We start from the raw sequence: 18,129 nt of genomic DNA, 5'->3' as shown, positions 1-18,129 counted from the left end.
AGCTCCCGCTCCACCTCCTCTTCCTAGCATGCCATACCTAGCACCATAATGTGAGGCTCAATGAGGCAGAAGGAGAGCTGAGTGAGGCTGGGGCCTATTAGTTTAGCTAGTCATCTATCTTTCAGCTCTATCTCTCTGACAGGCCCGTCTGACGGACTGGCGGAGAACCACCATCCATGCATTCACCGCTGCATATTACCGCCAGCGTCATTTAACACCAGCGAACACATGCAAAACGACAAAGCGACATAAAGTCCAGGTCCCTCCCACTTTACAGCATTTTTCTCACTGTAAACACTTGCTCCTGTGTGTCATTTAAGTGTGGTGAATTCTATTAAATAAGCAGGAATGTATGCCCTATTTTTTTTTATTTTTTATTTTTTGTAAATTCTTGGCAAAATCACCTTGGGATCAGGTGCTGGTTTGTCTAGGTTTGTCAGATCTTATTTAGCATTTGGATTAAAGCTGGGTTCAGAAAGTCAAATCCCAGAAAATGCAAAAGGGGATCCCTGTGTGTCAGCATGTTTATTTTCCCTTTATTTAAAATAGGCATCTTCTCCATCAGCCCCAAATCTCAGGCAAGCTTGAAATGTTGGGGTGTGTGTGTGTACTTATGTGCGTGTGTGTCCATATGGAGATGTCTAGGGAAGGGATTACTGTGTGACCAAGTGAGCAGTGTGTTTGTGCACTTCATCTCCAAGACCAAGATCCTTTAAACAAAGAGGGGTAGACAGATATAGAGAGAAAGAGATAGATGGAGAGAATGAGAAAGAGATGGAAGAGGGAGGGTCTAGGAGAGAAAGAGAGAGCTGTTTTTCCTTCATTTACATTGTCTTTTTTTAATCCGATGTCACTTTAGATTAATTATAATCCATGTTACATTTTTCATGCAAATGCCCTTGATGTGGATTACTTCCAGATAGCTTTGTGCTGTGTGTGTAGATGGCACATGTCCCCACTATAGCTCAGGGGCCTACTTCTTATAAATAACCAACTAAACAAAGGCCCTGGCATAGAAATGAGCCTGTCAGGCTGCCTAAGGAAATTAGAGATATCTACCTGCTTTAAATTAGCAAACAAATTACTCATCATTCCTAGAGTCGAATGCTATGTATTAGTTTTGTGTACAATTTTGAATTCTGAAGAGCCAAACAAAATGTAATTATATGGAATCAAAATCTTACAATAAATATTCCACATTAGCTTGTTTATATTCAGAATATTTTCAGTTTTTATGTGCATTCATCTTGCAAATTTGGCAAACTTTTCTGTCTGTCTAAGATGAGATTAAAATATATTAAAGATATTTGCATGTTTAATTACAAGCCTGCAGCAGTTCCTTTGTACATGAGTTTTCTGTGTAATGACAGCATGTTGAATGTCTCAGACGATTTGTCAAATGTGACAAGGCCATGCTCATATTTGTCTCTTATTAGAACACAAGGTGGAGATGGAAGGAACAGCAAGGCTAGTCACTAAAAACGCAAACTACACAAGACAGCTGCTTTTCAAGAGACTTTATTTTCCTCTCCTTTATCTCCAACTGCCCATGTCTCTGCCTCTCTTTAGTTCACTCTTTCCTTGTCTATCTCTTTGTATACTTCCCTCCGGCTAGATCTGGGCCTGCTGAGTGCTTCAGTGGGAGTTTGAGGTTCAGAGTGTGTTGCTGTAATGTTATCAGGTGACCGGAGGTCAGCCTAATGCGTAACCCCAGAGCAGTAGGCCAGTAAATCATGCTGGTCGGCCCTCCCTGGCCCGCTTTAGCCAGCTCTCCCTACTAGATTTACTGCTCTGTAACGCTAGCCAGTCTGCCAGGGCTCAGGACAGCTAAATTGAATACTAAATCCAAACCACCCAGCCCCCTACACTTTATGTTTGTAGGGCTTTTTGTATTTTCATACCATGAAAAGAAATGCATGGATTCAACTATGGTATTGTTTTGCTTAGAAAATAATAAAGAGGAAAAATGATTATAGCAGCTACAGTTTAATTGTTGTGAAATCTTGTTTTAAGATTTCATCTCAGGAGCATTTACAGAGATATGAGGATTCAATGATATGCTTGCTTATGTAAAAGTCTAATTTGATTGGTTTAGTTTGCACAGTCTTACCCTTTCTGATGCAAAAGGGCAGATTCTAAAATAGCATTATGGGTCTGATTCCTCCTGCTTTTTGATGATTGAGAGAGAAACACAGCGACGCTGAGTTACAGGTTCTGTGGTCCATCCTTATCATTTCTTTGTTCTTCGCTTTGTATTCTTCTCAGAGACTCTCCTGTCTTTTTCTCTATTGTTTTGTGCGTTGAGTGGCTACTTGTGTGTATGCAAGTGTGTGTATATGTGGCTCTATAAACACCATTGACAGTTGCAAATAAAGATGGGTGGCATGTGCACCACTCTCTCCCCCCTTGCAATGCAAAAGGGCTTGAGTGTCATAAATCACCTTTTGATTTATCTAATCAAGCAAGGTCCTGCTCCATGCAGACATTTGTCATTGGTGAAGTTGGAAGAAGGGTGTGTGTGTGTGTGTGTGTGTAAAGGGAGGGGGGGGTCAGTTTTAGGTTTATTCTTCCCGTCCATGTTAGTGGAAGGAGGGATGGTCGGAAGGTGGAAAAGGAGGGGAATGGACAGGGAAGAGTAGGTTGGGGGAGAGAGGACAGTCATCAAGTATGGGGTTTCCTTTGGAGACAAAAGAAAATGAAAGGAGAGTCTCCTGCCTCCGTGCTATTCTCAATCACACTCTTTTCCATTATTTTTCTAGAATGGTTTTAGCTATCCGGGCACTTTGGAGGGCAAAAATATGAAGTAGGGTTAAAAAAAAAAAAAAAAAAACAAAGGCAGAGAAATTTATTTTATTTTTCTTTCATGAATTACCAAGAAATGTTTGAGTTGTGTCTTCCAATATATATATATATATATATATATATATATATATATATATTTGTTTGTGCGTTTTTTTTTACATGTGATTATATCCTTGGAAGATAGTCTACTACAGCATGAATATATTTCTATGCCTGAAAACATTTTTAATATTCGCTATCAGGATATGTCATTCAGAGCTCCTAAATGGCTATACCGAGAGCTGCTCTTTCAACATTCAGGGTTAACCAACTGTTTTTCTTCATTTGAGTTATATAAGTGTTGAAGAAAGCACTGGGTCAAAGACAAATTTAAACCAGAAGGACAGATCTGCATGTTGCAAACACACATACACACAAACGTACACACACACGTTACACAAACATACATTTACATTCAACATGACAGTAATCAATGGTGATGTGTGGGCCCTTTCCCCTGCCACATTGTAAATGTGTTTGCAGGCTCTTGTCCGACAATCGCCTCATCTCCTTTCTCAGGGATGTAATTTAGTTGCAAATTGACTGGAAGACGGAGGCAAAAATTGAAAGTTGAAATTAGAAATGGTTATAATAAATATGGGAGGCGGGATGCAGGCTTTGGAAAGGTCAGGTGATGTGACGGGTGCTTCCAGCCTGGGCCAATCTGACCAATGGAGTGTCAGAGGCCTAACATGAGGCACGTATACACACACATATTTTTGCACATATATATACACACATACGCAAGCCCTGCAGGGGCCATCACAAGCAGTGGAAGACGAGATTACCTCGCTCTTCTGAGCTGCAGAGCAATTCTCGGATGTTCTTGGAAATTCACATTGTGCCCTTGTGTTTTTTTCCCTCCCCTCTTTCTCTCTTTCTTCCTTTCTTCCCTCCCTCCCTCTCTCTTGTCACTTTCCTTGACAGGCCAATATTTCAGGCTCCAGATATAGGGGATTACAAATAAAATAAGTGGAACGCCTACTTAATGCAACAGAATTAAAATGCATGAACGGGCCAGAGGAATTGATATGCACCCAATACAAACACGAGCCTCAGAATAATATGAAATACAAAATGTTTTTTTTTTCAACCCCCTCCCCCCTCCATGTATCAGTGCTTTGATTTCCCTTTTTTTTCCATTTGTGCATCTAGCGTGAAGCGTTGATTCGCAAGACTGAGGCTCACATATTGCCTTGAGTGACCAGACGTGGGAGGGGACGCAAGAGAGAGAGGAAGGGGTGGCTTAGGGAGAGAAGGAGGAAGAAACCAAAGAGGGAGGGAAGAAGGGAGGGAAAGTTGCTGTTTCTGTGTCTTTGTGTTGTGCAGAGTGGGTAAATTGCAGTGGCAGAATATAGCAGGGCCTCCACGGCTTGTATCTTAGGATGAGGCTAATGAAAGATTTATCAGTGGCTGCAGCATTCACTAAATACAACCAGAAGCTGATCTCTCCACACTGAGCCCTGCTGTTAACGTCTCACACACACGCTTCCAAGCACACATACAAATAGACATACACAAAGAGGACTGCTACTGTACCACCAGCCGTGACCAAGCCCCGAAAATTTTGCATCTTATACAGACACAGGAGTTGTCGAGGCAGCTGGGGAAATGCATATGAACTAATGAAGTGTATAATATTACCATAACATTTAATGTATGTCGTGCTGTGATAATGAGCCGGCCTGAGTTTTTCCCATTTTACATGTCCTTAGGGCAAAACCACATCCCTGTATATGAATGTGAATTATACTGTTCATGCTCGTATCCATTCTGATGTTGTGTGGTGTCAAATAATTTTTTCACCTATATCATTTGTTATAGGTATTAAATGATTTGGTGAACTTGTTTATGTTAATCAAATCATTATCTAATACATCCTCAAAATGTCACAGTTTAAATTTAGTCTCTCAAATTAAACAATTAAATGAATTATTTGGGCATTGATCTTTTTATTTTTATTTTGTAGCTCATATTTTTTTAATTATCAGTGGAAAAGCTTTATAATAAAAGAATTATGATAAAAAAAATTTTAATGCAACTTTAAATTACTCAAATTCTGATTTTTAATTTGAATGTTTTACATTCTCTGTGTCCTAGGTATGAATGCCATATCCAAAGACGTTACTGGACTGAATGCTATGGTTAAACATTCCCTCCTGCCAGATCGGCAAATTGAAAGTCCACCCAAAAGGCCAAAGTCTGCAGAGGGGAAGACCTCAGCAAATGACCAGGTAAAGGTTTGCAGATAATCAAATAAAAACTTACAGTTATTAAGGTGTTTTGATGTGCCTTTAATAGTGTTAGCAGTGGTAAAGGTTGACCACAATTGTTTTTTTCCCCTCTCCTTGATCAAAATATTCTGTGGTATGCGGTGTTTATATTTGTTTGGGGTGGGGATCTATCTTTGTGCTCCAAATACCTGCTGGAATTCAGATGTCTTTGGATGTGAGAGTTAATAACTAATGAAGCAGGTTCATGAGCACTAATCAAATCTAATCTTCACTGTCACTATAGGATGAACTAATGGGAAGATACTTAACTATAAGAAGCAGAAATGCTAGGCCAAGCATTTACCAATTGCTGGCGCCAGCTTTCATTCAAAGGGTTAAACACATCCTACCATTCCCTCCCTGACAGAGCTTTTTAGCATCAAGCACAATAGGCCAGCCTTTGTATTCTTAAGTGGAATACCAGCACTAGCCTTAGGCCTCCCTTCCCTGCTTCTTTCCCCCTTTTTGCATCTCTTTAAATTATATGTGTTTTTAAATTAGATTATGAAGTATTAGCTCGTCTGGTTCTGGGCCCTGTGAGGAGGCAGGACTTAGTCATTTCAGAAATGGATTCTATTAAAACAGGTGGTAGGGAGGCAGCTATGCTTCAAGTACTTCCTGTAATGAGGGCAAGACATAGCTTGGGAGAGTACACACCTTTGTCATCTGTAATCTCCTGATTAGAAATTCCAGCCAATCATGTTTTCTACTTATAAAATTGCATGAGTTGAGAGACTTAAGTGAATTACCTGAAACATGGTTGATCTATGTTTTGTGTGTTGATGTGGGCTTCTGATTTGGAGGGGAGAGGTGAATGTGTCAGGATAAAATAAATGGATAGTGAAGAATATAATAAATTAAAAATTACTTTTCAGATATAGGGTTAGGTTATAGGGTTCATGTATGCCTTGAAAAAAGTGTTGATATTACCAGGGCGTTGCCTGACCAGTGATTTTAAAAGTTTTTTTTATCCACTTACACCAAGACATCTTGTATATTTTCTTGATTTTCAGGTTCAGCAATGTCCATATTGCAACTACAGCAGTAAAGATGCCAACCGCATGCAGCTCCATGTGATGTCCCAGCATTCCATGCAGCCTGTGATCCGTTGCCCTCTATGCCAGGATGTTCTAAGCAACAAGATTCACTTACAACTACATCTCACACACCTTCACAGCGTGGCTCCTGACTGCGTGGAAAAGCTGATTTTGACTGTATGTACAAGTGAAAAGATTTTTGTAAAATGTACATGTCAGAAAAAATATGTTTTACAGTTTAGCAAGAAAGAAATGACATTTTTAAAAGAAAGTTGTTTTTTTTTTTTTTAAAGAATTTTCTAATCCTTTATTTTGTCTTCTGTGAAGTTTTATGAAGAGAATATTATAAAAACTTTCCTCATGCATTTGTTTTCCCTTTGACATAGCGCTATAAACTCTTTTTTATATAATCTGATGTCATTATTTTAAACTGATATACTGATGAAAATATTTTGTTGGTTTTGATAGGTTGTTGGACCTGATACAGCCACACCAAATAATGCCATGCATCCACAAACTGGACAAGATAAAAGTCTGTCTTTAATTGATTCCTCTACTTCTCTTAACGACGGGTCAGGAAAGTCTCAAGGTGAGCAGAATAAAGTACTTGATTTATTTTCCTAATCTATTAATGTAATAAAATTAACCTAGAAATTATGCAACTAAATGCATAATTTCTAGATGACAAAATAAGAAAAATTGAATACCATCTCAAATAGTTATTTTCTTCTTGTAGGAAACATCTTAAAGGATGAGCTGATCAGTCAAGATAAGAATGAATTAGACCTCCAGGGGGAGGAACTCAAGCCCCCAAAGGAGGCCTCAGAGGCCCCAGACTGGAAGAGGACCACTGGGTTAGGACATGATAGCAAGTCCCCTGATATTCTACAAGACCACCTGAGTGAGCTCCAAAGACTACAACAGCAACAACAGCAGCTCTCAGTGTCTGATCGTCATGTCTACAAATATCGCTGCAACCACTGCAGTCTGGCCTTCAAGACAATGCAGAAGCTTCAGATACATTCACAGTATCATGCCATCAGAGCAGCCACTATGTGCAGCCTTTGCCAACGTAGCTTCAGGACATTCCTGGCCCTCAGGAAGCATTTGGAAAATGGACATCCTGAACTTAGTGAGGCTGAGGTGCAGCAGCTCATAGGAAATCTTCCACTGAATGGAGATATCACTGAGAGTGAAGCCAGGGCCTTGGAGGAAGCTCAGGCTTTTGAACACGACTTGGACAAAGATGATGAAATGGACCAGGAAGAGAAGCCCAGTCCTACAGGAAGTGACAGCAGCTCTCTGCTGGATGACATGGGTGCAGAACCAAAACGGACCCTGCCATTTAGAAAAGGGCCCAACTTCACAATGGAGAAATTCTTGGACCCTTCTCGACCTTATAAGTGCACAGTATGTAAGGAATCCTTCACCCAGAAGAACATCCTACTAGTCCACTATAATTCAGTTTCACATTTGCATAAGTTGAAGAAGGTCCTTCAAGAAGCATCAAGCCCAGTTCCACAAGAGACAACCAACAGCATTGACAACAAACCATTCAAATGCAACATATGCAATGTTGCCTACAGCCAAAGCTCAACACTTGAAATTCACATGAGGTCAGTACTCCATCAGACCAAAGCAAGAACAGCCAAAACTGACATGAGCAGCAGCAGCAGTACTACTGGCACCAGTGGTCCAGCACCTGCAAAAAGTCCAAGCCCAAGTGCACAAGGAAATCCTAACTCAGACACTGCTAGAAGTGGCACACCCTCTTCTAACAAAGAAAACACTGTGGAACCCAAAGAACCCAACAACAGCAACACAAATAAAACCACAACTAATGACAATGTTTCAGCACAGGCAAGTAGCCATCAGTCAGCACAGTCCTCAGCCCAGCTGCAGCTCCAGCTTCAGCATGAGCTCCAGCAACAGGCTGCTTTCTTCCAGCCTCAGTTCCTCAATCCAGCTTTCTTTCCCCATTTTCCAATGACCCCAGAGGCACTGCTGCAGTTTCAACAGCCTCAGTTCCTCTTCCCTTTCTACATTCCAGGAGCAGAGTTTAATTTAAGCCCAGAACTTGCACTGCACTCAGCAGCAGCTTTTGGAATGCCTGGCCTCACAGGATCATTCCTAGAGGACCTGAAACAACAGATGCAACAGCAGCACCAGTTACAGCAGGTTCAGGCCCAGCAACAGGCTCAGCAACAACAACAGCAGCAGGCCTCTCAGTCACAATCACAAATCCAGCAACAGAAAAATCAGCAAATGCAGAACCACAAGCCCAAAATAGAGTCTAACACTGTGTCAGATATACAGATGTCAAGAGAGGCAGAGGACCATCTAGAAAAGCAAGAAAGTAGAGGAAAGATGGAAAATGCAGGGGATGTCATAAATGATGGAGGAAAAGATAACAAAGACTCAAAAAAGTCAACATTCCCAGAGCCATTGATTCCCCCTCCACGTATCGTGTCAGGTGCAAGGGGTAATGCAGCCAAAGCTTTGTTAGAAAACTTTGGATTTGAGCTTGTCATCCAGTACAATGAAAACAGACAAAAAAATCAAAAGAAAAACAAAGATGGAGTTGAACAAGTGGATTTGAATACTGATAAGCTTGAATGTGGGATGTGTGGAAAGCTATTCTCCAATATGCTTATTCTAAAAAGCCACCAGGAACATGTGCACAGTCAATTTTTCCCATATGTGGAGCTTGAAAAGTTTGCTCAGCAATACAGAGAGGCCTATGACAAACTCTATCCAATCAACCCTGCTTCACCTGAGACTCCTCCACCACCACCACCTCCACCTCCTCCTCCTCCTCCACCACCAACTGCTCCAGCCCCAGTAACAGCTCCTCAGCCACCATCTACATCAATGACCAAGCCACAGACGCCAGTACCTTCACCAGTTTCTGTTTCCCATCAGACCACACACCAACCCTCTCACCAGACACAGCCACCTGCACCACCACCCCCTCCACCCACACCTGCTGCTCCACCTGCACCACCCCAAGTACAGCTCCCTGTTCCCTTGGACCTGCCCCTTTTCCCTCCTTTAATGATGCAGTCTGTCCAGCACCCTGGCCTACCCCCTCAACTGGCTCTACAGCTGCCTACAATGGACTCTCTCTCCACAGACCTTACTCAGCTCTGTCAGCAGCAGTTGGGTCTTGATCCAAACTTCCTCCGCCAGTCTCAGTTTAAGCGACCACGTACCCGTATCACTGATGATCAGCTTAAAATTCTCCGTGCAAACTTTGATATCAATAATTCCCCTAATGAAGAGCAAATCCAAGAGATGTCTGAGAAGTCTGGCCTGCCCCAAAAAGTAATAAAGCACTGGTTTCGTAACACCTTGTTCAAAGAAAGGCAGCGTAGTAAAGACTCTCCCTACAATTTTAACATTCCTCCCATCACTACATTGGAAGATATTCGCCTGGAGCCCCAGCTCAGTGCACAAGACTGTTACAGAACTGACTCAGCCCTCAACAAGAGGTCATCCAGGACCAGATTCACTGACTACCAATTGAGGGTACTTCAGGACTTCTTTGACACTAATGCCTATCCAAAGGATGATGAGATTGAGCAGCTCTCTACTGTGCTCAACCTACCAAGTCGAGTCATTGTGGTATGGTTCCAGAATGCCCGCCAGAAGGCTCGTAAAAGCTATGAGAACCAAGCAGATTCTAAAGACAGTGAGAAAAAAGAACTGACTAATGAACGATATATCAGAACCAGCAACATGCAGTACCAGTGCAAAAAGTGCAACATTGTGTTCCCACGTATCTTTGATCTTATAACTCACCAGAAAAAGCTGTGTTATAAGGATGAAGATGAGGAGGGCAATGATGATAGCATGTGTGAGGAATACATAGACAGTGACCAGGGTCCTGTTAGGATTTTCCAGATTTCTGCAGAGTCGTCCAAACAATACCATTCAGGAACGGCCACCAGTTCTGGCTCAAGTTCCCCTGTGATGGCCTCACCTCGTACTACGATGGGTAAAACTTCCCCCAAGCCAGACATTGCCTCTGAAAGTGAACTTAAACAAGCTGAGACTGCCCCTTCACCAGTGATCAAGTCACTACCAGAACCCAGACCATCTAAGGCTTGCACACCTCAACCACCTCCACAGAAAACTCCCCAGCCACAATTATCAAGACCCCATTCCCAGCCTCAGGCAGCTGCAGTGCCCTCAAGTCCACTTTCTCTGGCCCTTTCCTCACTGACAAACAGTCTGCCCCACCAAATGCTTCAGTACCAATGTGACCAGTGTAAGATTGCATTCCCCACTGTGGAACTATGGCAAGAGCACCAGCACATGCATTTCTTGGCTGCGCAGAATCAATTCCTTCACTCACAGTTCCTTGAAAGACCTATTGACATGCCCTATATGATTTTTGACCCCAACAACCCCCTAATGGCGAGCCAGTTGTTATCTGGGGGGCTTTCCCAAATCCCCTCTCAGAGTGGCTCTGGCATGGCCTCTGCTGTAGGCTCTGGAGCCATGAAGCGAAAACTGGATGACAAGGAAGAAAATGCAAACGATAAAGATGGTGGAAACAGTGGAGAAGAGCAACACAGGGATAAACGTTTGAGAACCACCATCACACCAGAACAGTTAGAGATCCTTTACGACAAATATCTACTTGACTCTAACCCAACGAGGAAGATGTTGGACCACATTGCACGAGAGGTTGGCTTGAAAAAAAGAGTTGTGCAAGTTTGGTTCCAAAACACTCGTGCGAGAGAGAGAAAGGGACAGTTTAGGGCTATTGGGCCCTCCCAGTCTCACAAGAAATGTCCCTTTTGCAGAGCACTGTTCAAGGCTAAATCAGCTCTAGATAGTCACATACGATCGAGACACTGGCATGAGGCTAAGCAAGCAGGCTTTAGCTTGCCACCAAGCCCGATGATGAATCAAGACAATGAAAGAGGTGAAAGCCCAAATAAATATAATTTCTTTGACTACTCACAAATGCCTACTAAGACTGAGCCAAATGAGTATGAGCTGCCTGCTGCATCCTCAACTCCAGTCAAACCATCTGAGGCACAAATAAAAAACTTCTTAAGCCCTTCATCCTTAAAAGCTGAAAACTGTGATGAAACTGAAGGGCCTAATAATAATTCAGCAGAAATGTCATCTTATGATCTCACTAAGATTGATTTTGATGAGACATCATCAATTAACACAGCCATTAGTGATGCTACGACTGGCGACGAGTTTAATAACAATGAGGTTGAGAGCCTGACTGCCAATGGAGGGGACAAACTGAGTGACAACAAAAGTGGCCTGATGCTAAATTCTGATGGTGGCAATGAAAGGTTCCAGTTCAGCATGGTGAGCCCTGCCCTTAGCTTCTCTGGAAAAGACTGTGACTCTTACTTTAGCTCCAGAGATGATGACATGGATGAAAACAATGACAGAAGTGAATCGTCAAGCTTAGCTGATCCCAGTTCCCCTAGTCCCTTTGGAGCAGGTAACCCTTTCAGCAAGTCTGGGAAGCTCAGCAGCGCAGGAGATCGGCCAGGCCACAAGCGATTTAGAACCCAGATGAGTAACCTGCAACTTAAAGTGCTCAAAGCCTGCTTTAGTGACTATCGCACTCCTACAATGCAAGAGTGTGAGATGCTGGGCAATGAGATTGGACTTCCCAAGCGTGTTGTACAGGTATGGTTCCAGAATGCTCGTGCTAAAGAGAAGAAGTTCAAGATTAACATTGGAAAGCCATTCATGATTAGTCAAGGCTCGCCAGAGGGACCCAGGCCTGAGTGTACACTGTGTGGTGTAAAGTACACTGCCCGGATGTCTGTCAGAGACCACATCTTTTCCAAGCAGCACATCACCAAAGTGCAAGAGACCCTGGGAAACCAGGTGGATAGAGAAAAGGACTACCTAGCACCAACCACTGTCCGTCAGCTGATGGCCCAGCAAGAGCTGGACCGTATGAAGAAAGCTGGTGAGGGGCTTAGCCTGCCTGGCCAGCAGCAACAGACTTCAGTGGACAACAATAATGCACTTCATGGCCTAAGCCTACCCTCAGGCTACCCAGGGTTATCTGGCCTTCCACCAGTGCTACTTCCGGGGGTCAACGGTCCATCATCACTTCCTGTTTTCCCACCCAACACACCTGGTGAGTTAGTATGACAAACAATGAAAAAATACAGTTAAACAGACTAGAAGCTTTATGAACTGAGCTTTATCATGCACTATTTTATTCTACTATACTACTGGTTATTCTGTATCACAGTGGTGTTTTGTGAAAAGTCTTATTTTTAAAAATACTATTCTAAAATCAAAATGGTGGGACTAAGTGCATGCATAATGTCAGCAAGAAAGTTGAACTGCTAATTGCAAATTTAGATATTTTTTTTAAACAGCAAATGTATCTATATTATGTTTTTTGTTTGTCTTTGTTTTCCCCCTATAGTAGGTTTGGTATATTTATATTGTAATATATTGGAGAATTGAAATTATCATAAAGCGCATGTGACAGTTTTGTTCCATAACAAAATCTTAACAAGACTCAGCCAGTGTCAAATTGAGCATCTTTACCTTATACAAACAAATTTCCATAGTGATTTGGGGTTGAATATTTAAATATTGAATATTTCCATATTTATATACCACTGTATTTCAGCTTTAGCGTCTCCCGGTGCTGGCATGCTTGGGTTCCCTACACCAGCCACCCCCTCTCCTGCCATGTCTCTCAGCACTACCCCAACCAAGACTCTTCTGCAGACTCCTCCTCCTCCTCCACCTCCTCCTCCTCCTGTTCCCTCCACACCTTTGGCAGCAGTAAACCATACAGAGCAGCAAGGCAAAGACACAGAGAGAGACAGCAGCAAGAAACCAGGAGAAAAGCAGCCTCCAATGAAGGTGAAGGACAGAGAAAACGAGAGTGGCTCCCGTCTGAACACCCCCAGCATGGCCAAAAAAAGGGAGAAACCATGTCCAGCTCCAGGGAAACCAGGAAGTGAGGCTCAACTAGATGCCGCGCAGCTTCAAGCACTTCAGAATGCTCTTGCCGCAGGTGATCCCAGCTCTTTATTGGGGGGGCAGTTCCTGCCCTACTTTCTTCCTGGATTCCCCAATTGTTTCTCTCCCCAGCTTCCCAGAGGGGTCCAGACAGGGGGCTATTTTCCACCACTATGTGGAATGGAGAGTCTGTTTCCATATGGCCCAGCAGCAGTTCCACAAGCTGCAATGGCCGCTGGTTTCTCCCCAACCGCTCTTCTGCAGCAGTACCAGCAGTACCAGCAGTCCCTCCAGGATTCACTCCAGAAGCAACAGCAGCAGCAGCAGAAACAACTTGAGCAGCAGCAGCAGCAGCAGCAGCAGAAACCAACCCCCGTGAAGACACCTCAGAGCAAACAGAACACCACAGCCAACTCTTTCAAACCAAAAGAAGCTATAGATGCTAAGGATAACAACATCAAAGGCTCTTCAACAGAAAGCACAAAAGAAGAACTGAAAACAGAAACCAAAAGTACCATGGATTTTCCAGATGCTTTTATTGTACCGTCCGTCAAGCATGAGTTTATATGCAGGAAGTGCCAGATGATTTTTGCTGACGAAGATTCAGTGGTACGTCATCAGAAGTCCTTCTGTTACTTCGGACATCCTTTTACTGACCCGCAAGAGACAGTGCTTCGAAAAGCAGTGAGCAACTACACTTGTGTTGCCTGCAATGTGGTTGTTAACGGGAATGAAGCACTTGGCCAACACCTTCAGTCGAGCTTGCACAAAGAGAAAACAATCAAACAAGCAATGAGAAATGCCAAAGAGCATACTAGATTATTACCTCACTCTGTCTGCTCCCCTACTCCTAACACCACATCTACCTCGCAGTCTGCAGCTTCTTCTAATAACACCTTTTCTCATCTCTCTCGCTTGTCCATGAAGTCCTGGCCAAATTTCCTGTTCCAGGCCACCACAGCCCGGAAAGCTGCTTCCTCCTCCCCGTCTGCCTCTCCCCCTCCCTCCCTCTCCTCACCTTCAACGGTTACCTCAACTTCCTGCAGCACCTCAGGGGTTCCAACCTCACTACCCACCGAGAGTTGTTCAGATGAGTCTGACAATGAGCTAAGCCAGAAGCTGGAAGACTTAGATAATGCGTTGGAAGTCAAGGCTAAGCCGGCCTCTGGCCTAGACGCGAGCTTCAGTAGTATCAGAATGGATATGTTCAGTGTGTAGGAGTGACAAAAGGATCCCTTGCTTAAAGAAAAAAATAAGACTTTTTAAACTGCAGTTCCAAAGTTTCTCTTAACCCAAAAAATTACAGTACCAAATGATTGACTCAGGATTGTTTTTCCCATATTGATATGCTGGCAAGATATTGATTGATTTTTGTTATGGACAGAACTGTTGCAGATGCTTGACTGAGCTTATATTGTATACAAAAACATGGAGTTGGAAAAAATCCCACAAGCTCCCTTGGGGAGCTTGTTTCAAGCCAAAAACTCTCACGATAGCAAATTGCACCTCAGCTGGATTGTTTTCCAAATGCTAGCATGTACTGTATGGGATGACGATCCAGAACCCTCAAAGAGAATCTCTCTTAGTTTAGATAGGTGTAATTCAGTAGCTTTAAATTCTCAGGTCAGAACATAACATTTCTCATTTGTTAAAGCAGCAACAAGCCTGGGTACACTTGGCTTATAACCAAAACATGTCAAGCTTTATCGGACGCATTTCCTTGATGTGTATAGAGTACCAAGAGACAATATTACTGTTACAATGGATGATGTGCATATCCTTTTAGTTTTGCCCTACAAAGACAGTATGGTTTTGCCACTGAGGGAATTTAGAATGGTGAAGTAAATGTGTATGATGCCCCTGTGTTTGCCAGTTTGTATTCCAACAAGCTGTATCTATTTCCCACCCCTTTTTTTCTTGTAGTATATACTAATCTGTGCCAACTCTTACCTTCTCACTTTTACCTCTGCTCACACCCTTTTCTGAAGAGGTAATAACTCTAGTTTTGATAGACTCTCGGATTATGTGAATATAACATTTTTCATTTGTGAATTGCTGTACTGTTACGGTACCTGCTTGTGTCTGGACTATAGTGCACTTACTTTGTTTTTATTTGTCTTTTTATTATTTGAGTAGGCCACATGTTAATTTAATAGAATTTTTTGTTTGTATGTATGTACGTATGTATGTTTTAATTATTATTTGTGTCTATTGCAGCAGCATATCAGTCCATATTTGTTACAGGATTGATGCTTAACAATCTAGAGACCTATTTAACAATTGGTGCATCAAAGAAAGCAGTACTGTATACTTGAAACTGTTAAGGTACAAGTTGGTCACAATTTTAAATAAGGTATGATCATTTACTATAGGTTTGCAAATATGCTGCTTTACAAGGGGGACAACAGCATTTGTGTTGTGTATATATAAACATTTTCATGTACTTGTAGGATTTAAAACAGTGTTACACCTATACACAGTCACTTGGTGCATAGGTTAACGTCCTCCCATCAATTTTCTGGGCACTTCTGATGATCTACAGTTACAGTCTACATTTTAATATTTCCACATTTAGTGATTTCAACATTGCAAAGTATTACCTTACAACATTTGCTGCTACTGTGTAATGTTAATTTGCTTGCCATAAATTCTCTCAATTTCAACCAGACAAAATACTGATCCATTAATTGCTTTGCTTAGGTTTTTGCTTTTTTTTTTTTTTCCTCTCCTTTGTTTTATTTTGCTGTGGAACTAAGAATGTGAAAGCTGTCAAAGGGTGTTCAATTTTTTACGAATCACTTTCTAGTTTGGTAACCAGTGTGATTCATTCCAAAGTAACAGAAGGCTATTTGTATGAAAGAAAAAGGCTTGTGAACAAAGAAAGCTAAGCTGTTGTACATATTCGTAGTTGGCTGTGCATGGTACAAATTTATTAATATGAAGAAATGCAAAAATGTATTGCTTTTGGTATTTCCTATTCTGAAATGAGCAAGTAGCATGTAATGCAACTGTTTGACAGGTTAAATCAAATCATGCTTAGTTATTGTTTCAAACAATGAAATCAAGTAACATTTCCTCTTATGTTTTTATTATTGTAAAGGTGTTTTTTTTTCAGAGTTTTAAAGCAAAATGTCAGTTTTTAATTTTATGTGTGAGCTTTTTAAATGTCATTATTTGGAATTTTTAGTATTTTACATTTACTTTATTCCTGAAGACACTTTTCGATTGTGTTTCATAAGAGACATCCTGGCCTCCCAAGGTGCAATTCTGCCATTGTACAAACATAAGCGACTGTCCTGATTCCAAAGGCTTTCACAACTCTGGCTTTTTGCCTTTCCCCACTTTGTGGCTCAGCATTATAAGACTGAACTGTCAGCTAGCATCATGTGCTAAGATGCTAGCATCAGACAAGACGCTTTCCACACCAAGGACTGGTAAAAGCTAACAAACCAACAAAAAGGATGGTCCAACAATATAACTGTACATAGATATTGCAACTGCACAGCAGCCAAAAAAAAAAAAAAAAAAAAAAGAACTTTTTAAAAAAAAATGGATGGATTGTGTCATGTTCATGGGGACAGCCTTCAAAAGGTTGAAATTGGAATTGTTCTTCTGGATGTCAAAGGGATTTTCATGGCGCAATCATATCCTACACAATATGTACTCTACAACATCTGGGTTACATAGGAAATGCACCCTGAGGTTTTAATAAGAAGAAGCCCCTATGGCTAAAACTTTAAATAAACTAAACCAAAAATGTTATTGATGTTTTATATATAGAGAGTAGTCGCATTAGTTTTTGTTACTGTACTGTTTGAGGTCTCAACTGTACCGTATCACGGTAATAACATGGTTTTGAAACCTTTTTTTTTTTTTTTTTTTTTTTTTTTTTAATTTTAATTTTGTCACAGACCTGTTGTCATAGTTGAAATGACGTTTATTGTAGATGGTATTTGAACAACTTCTGGAAATAGTTCATCAAGTATGTTTGTTGCTCATTGTTGTGATACATTAAAAACTGTATCTGCAAACCAGTTTGGTCTCATCAAATATGATTTTATTTCTTCTTACAATAGTTGAAAATTTCATTTGTCTGAACATCTGAATAACAAATCACACATTTCTAGTACAGCTTTAGCAGAGTTTAGCATCTTAGATTGAACTTGAGAATTTATTACACATGCTGTTGTGGATTTTTAGTTATATCTATTGCCCACTAAAATGTTATATCAACATCCATCTACTGTCACTAATGGACTAAAGTTTGAATCACATAATAGGTGCCTCTCAAGACTATATTATTTATGGTAATCTGATTCAAAGCAGATACAAGGGATTATGCTGGGAAGTATCTGCTAATCTGAATTTGATCAGGGACTGCTCTTGAACCCTTCCAGTGTCCACAATTATAAATCACAACCATAGATTACCAGATGGACAGCAAAAAAGCATTTGTCATCACCTAAAATTGGTTAAAATGAACATAATTTTACCCTAGTTGATGGATCTATGATACATTGTGTTTTATGCCTTGACTGTATATTGCTTATAAAATTCTATTACGAGGCAAAATGGATGCTAGTGTCAGACTGGAGGGTGACGTTTTTAGATGTGAGGTCAACAGACGCTGTCACATTAAAAATTGCACCTCAGGAACACCTTAACACAATATATCACACCCTGCCAGCGAGACATGTCCGCCACCAGTGTCAGGGTCACGGAGAAAGCCGACATTCACAAGTTGTTAAATCCACCTAATGAAATTTCACAAGGGCAACAAAAATAAAAAGGGAGGATGAGAATCTTTTCACTCAAAGTCAGATGTGGCCTTTATACTGCGGCTCCACACACTTTAGTGTGCGACAGTGAAACAGCCGCGACATGTAAAAGCCTTGAAAATAGCGTTTTTTTTTCTCTCCTCTGCTGAGTTCACCCTTCGCCCTTGACGAATGTGCTCAGCTCACAGGGTGCAACTGTTCTGCTGAATGGTCCTTTCCTGTTGC

At 41.5% G+C, this 18,129-nt stretch overlaps 1 protein-coding gene across 2 annotated transcripts in view; it reads left to right on the top strand.

Moving 5' to 3' along the window:
* zfhx4 (zinc finger homeobox 4) overlaps positions 1-17,157 on the top strand; it is a 76,625-nt gene extending 59,468 nt beyond the window's left edge. For both annotated transcript variants that reach the window (XM_041967624.1, XM_041967623.1), the window contains exons 8-12: positions 4,942-5,075; positions 6,128-6,328; positions 6,620-6,740; positions 6,888-12,281; positions 12,789-17,157. In XM_041967624.1, the coding sequence (XP_041823558.1) occupies positions 4,942-5,075; positions 6,128-6,328; positions 6,620-6,740; positions 6,888-12,281; positions 12,789-14,344 (7,406 nt within the window). In that variant the 3' untranslated portion in view covers positions 14,345-17,157. The remainder of the gene's footprint in view (positions 1-4,941; positions 5,076-6,127; positions 6,329-6,619; positions 6,741-6,887; positions 12,282-12,788) is intronic.
* The last annotated feature ends 972 nt before the right edge of the window (positions 17,158-18,129 follow it).

Source organism: Melanotaenia boesemani, chromosome 18, assembly GCF_017639745.1.
Source record: "Melanotaenia boesemani isolate fMelBoe1 chromosome 18, fMelBoe1.pri, whole genome shotgun sequence".
NCBI classification, from domain to species: domain Eukaryota; kingdom Metazoa; phylum Chordata; class Actinopteri; order Atheriniformes; family Melanotaeniidae; genus Melanotaenia; species Melanotaenia boesemani.
The sequence above is the reverse complement of the archived record's forward strand: the minus strand, read 5'-3'. Positions and strand labels throughout refer to the sequence as shown.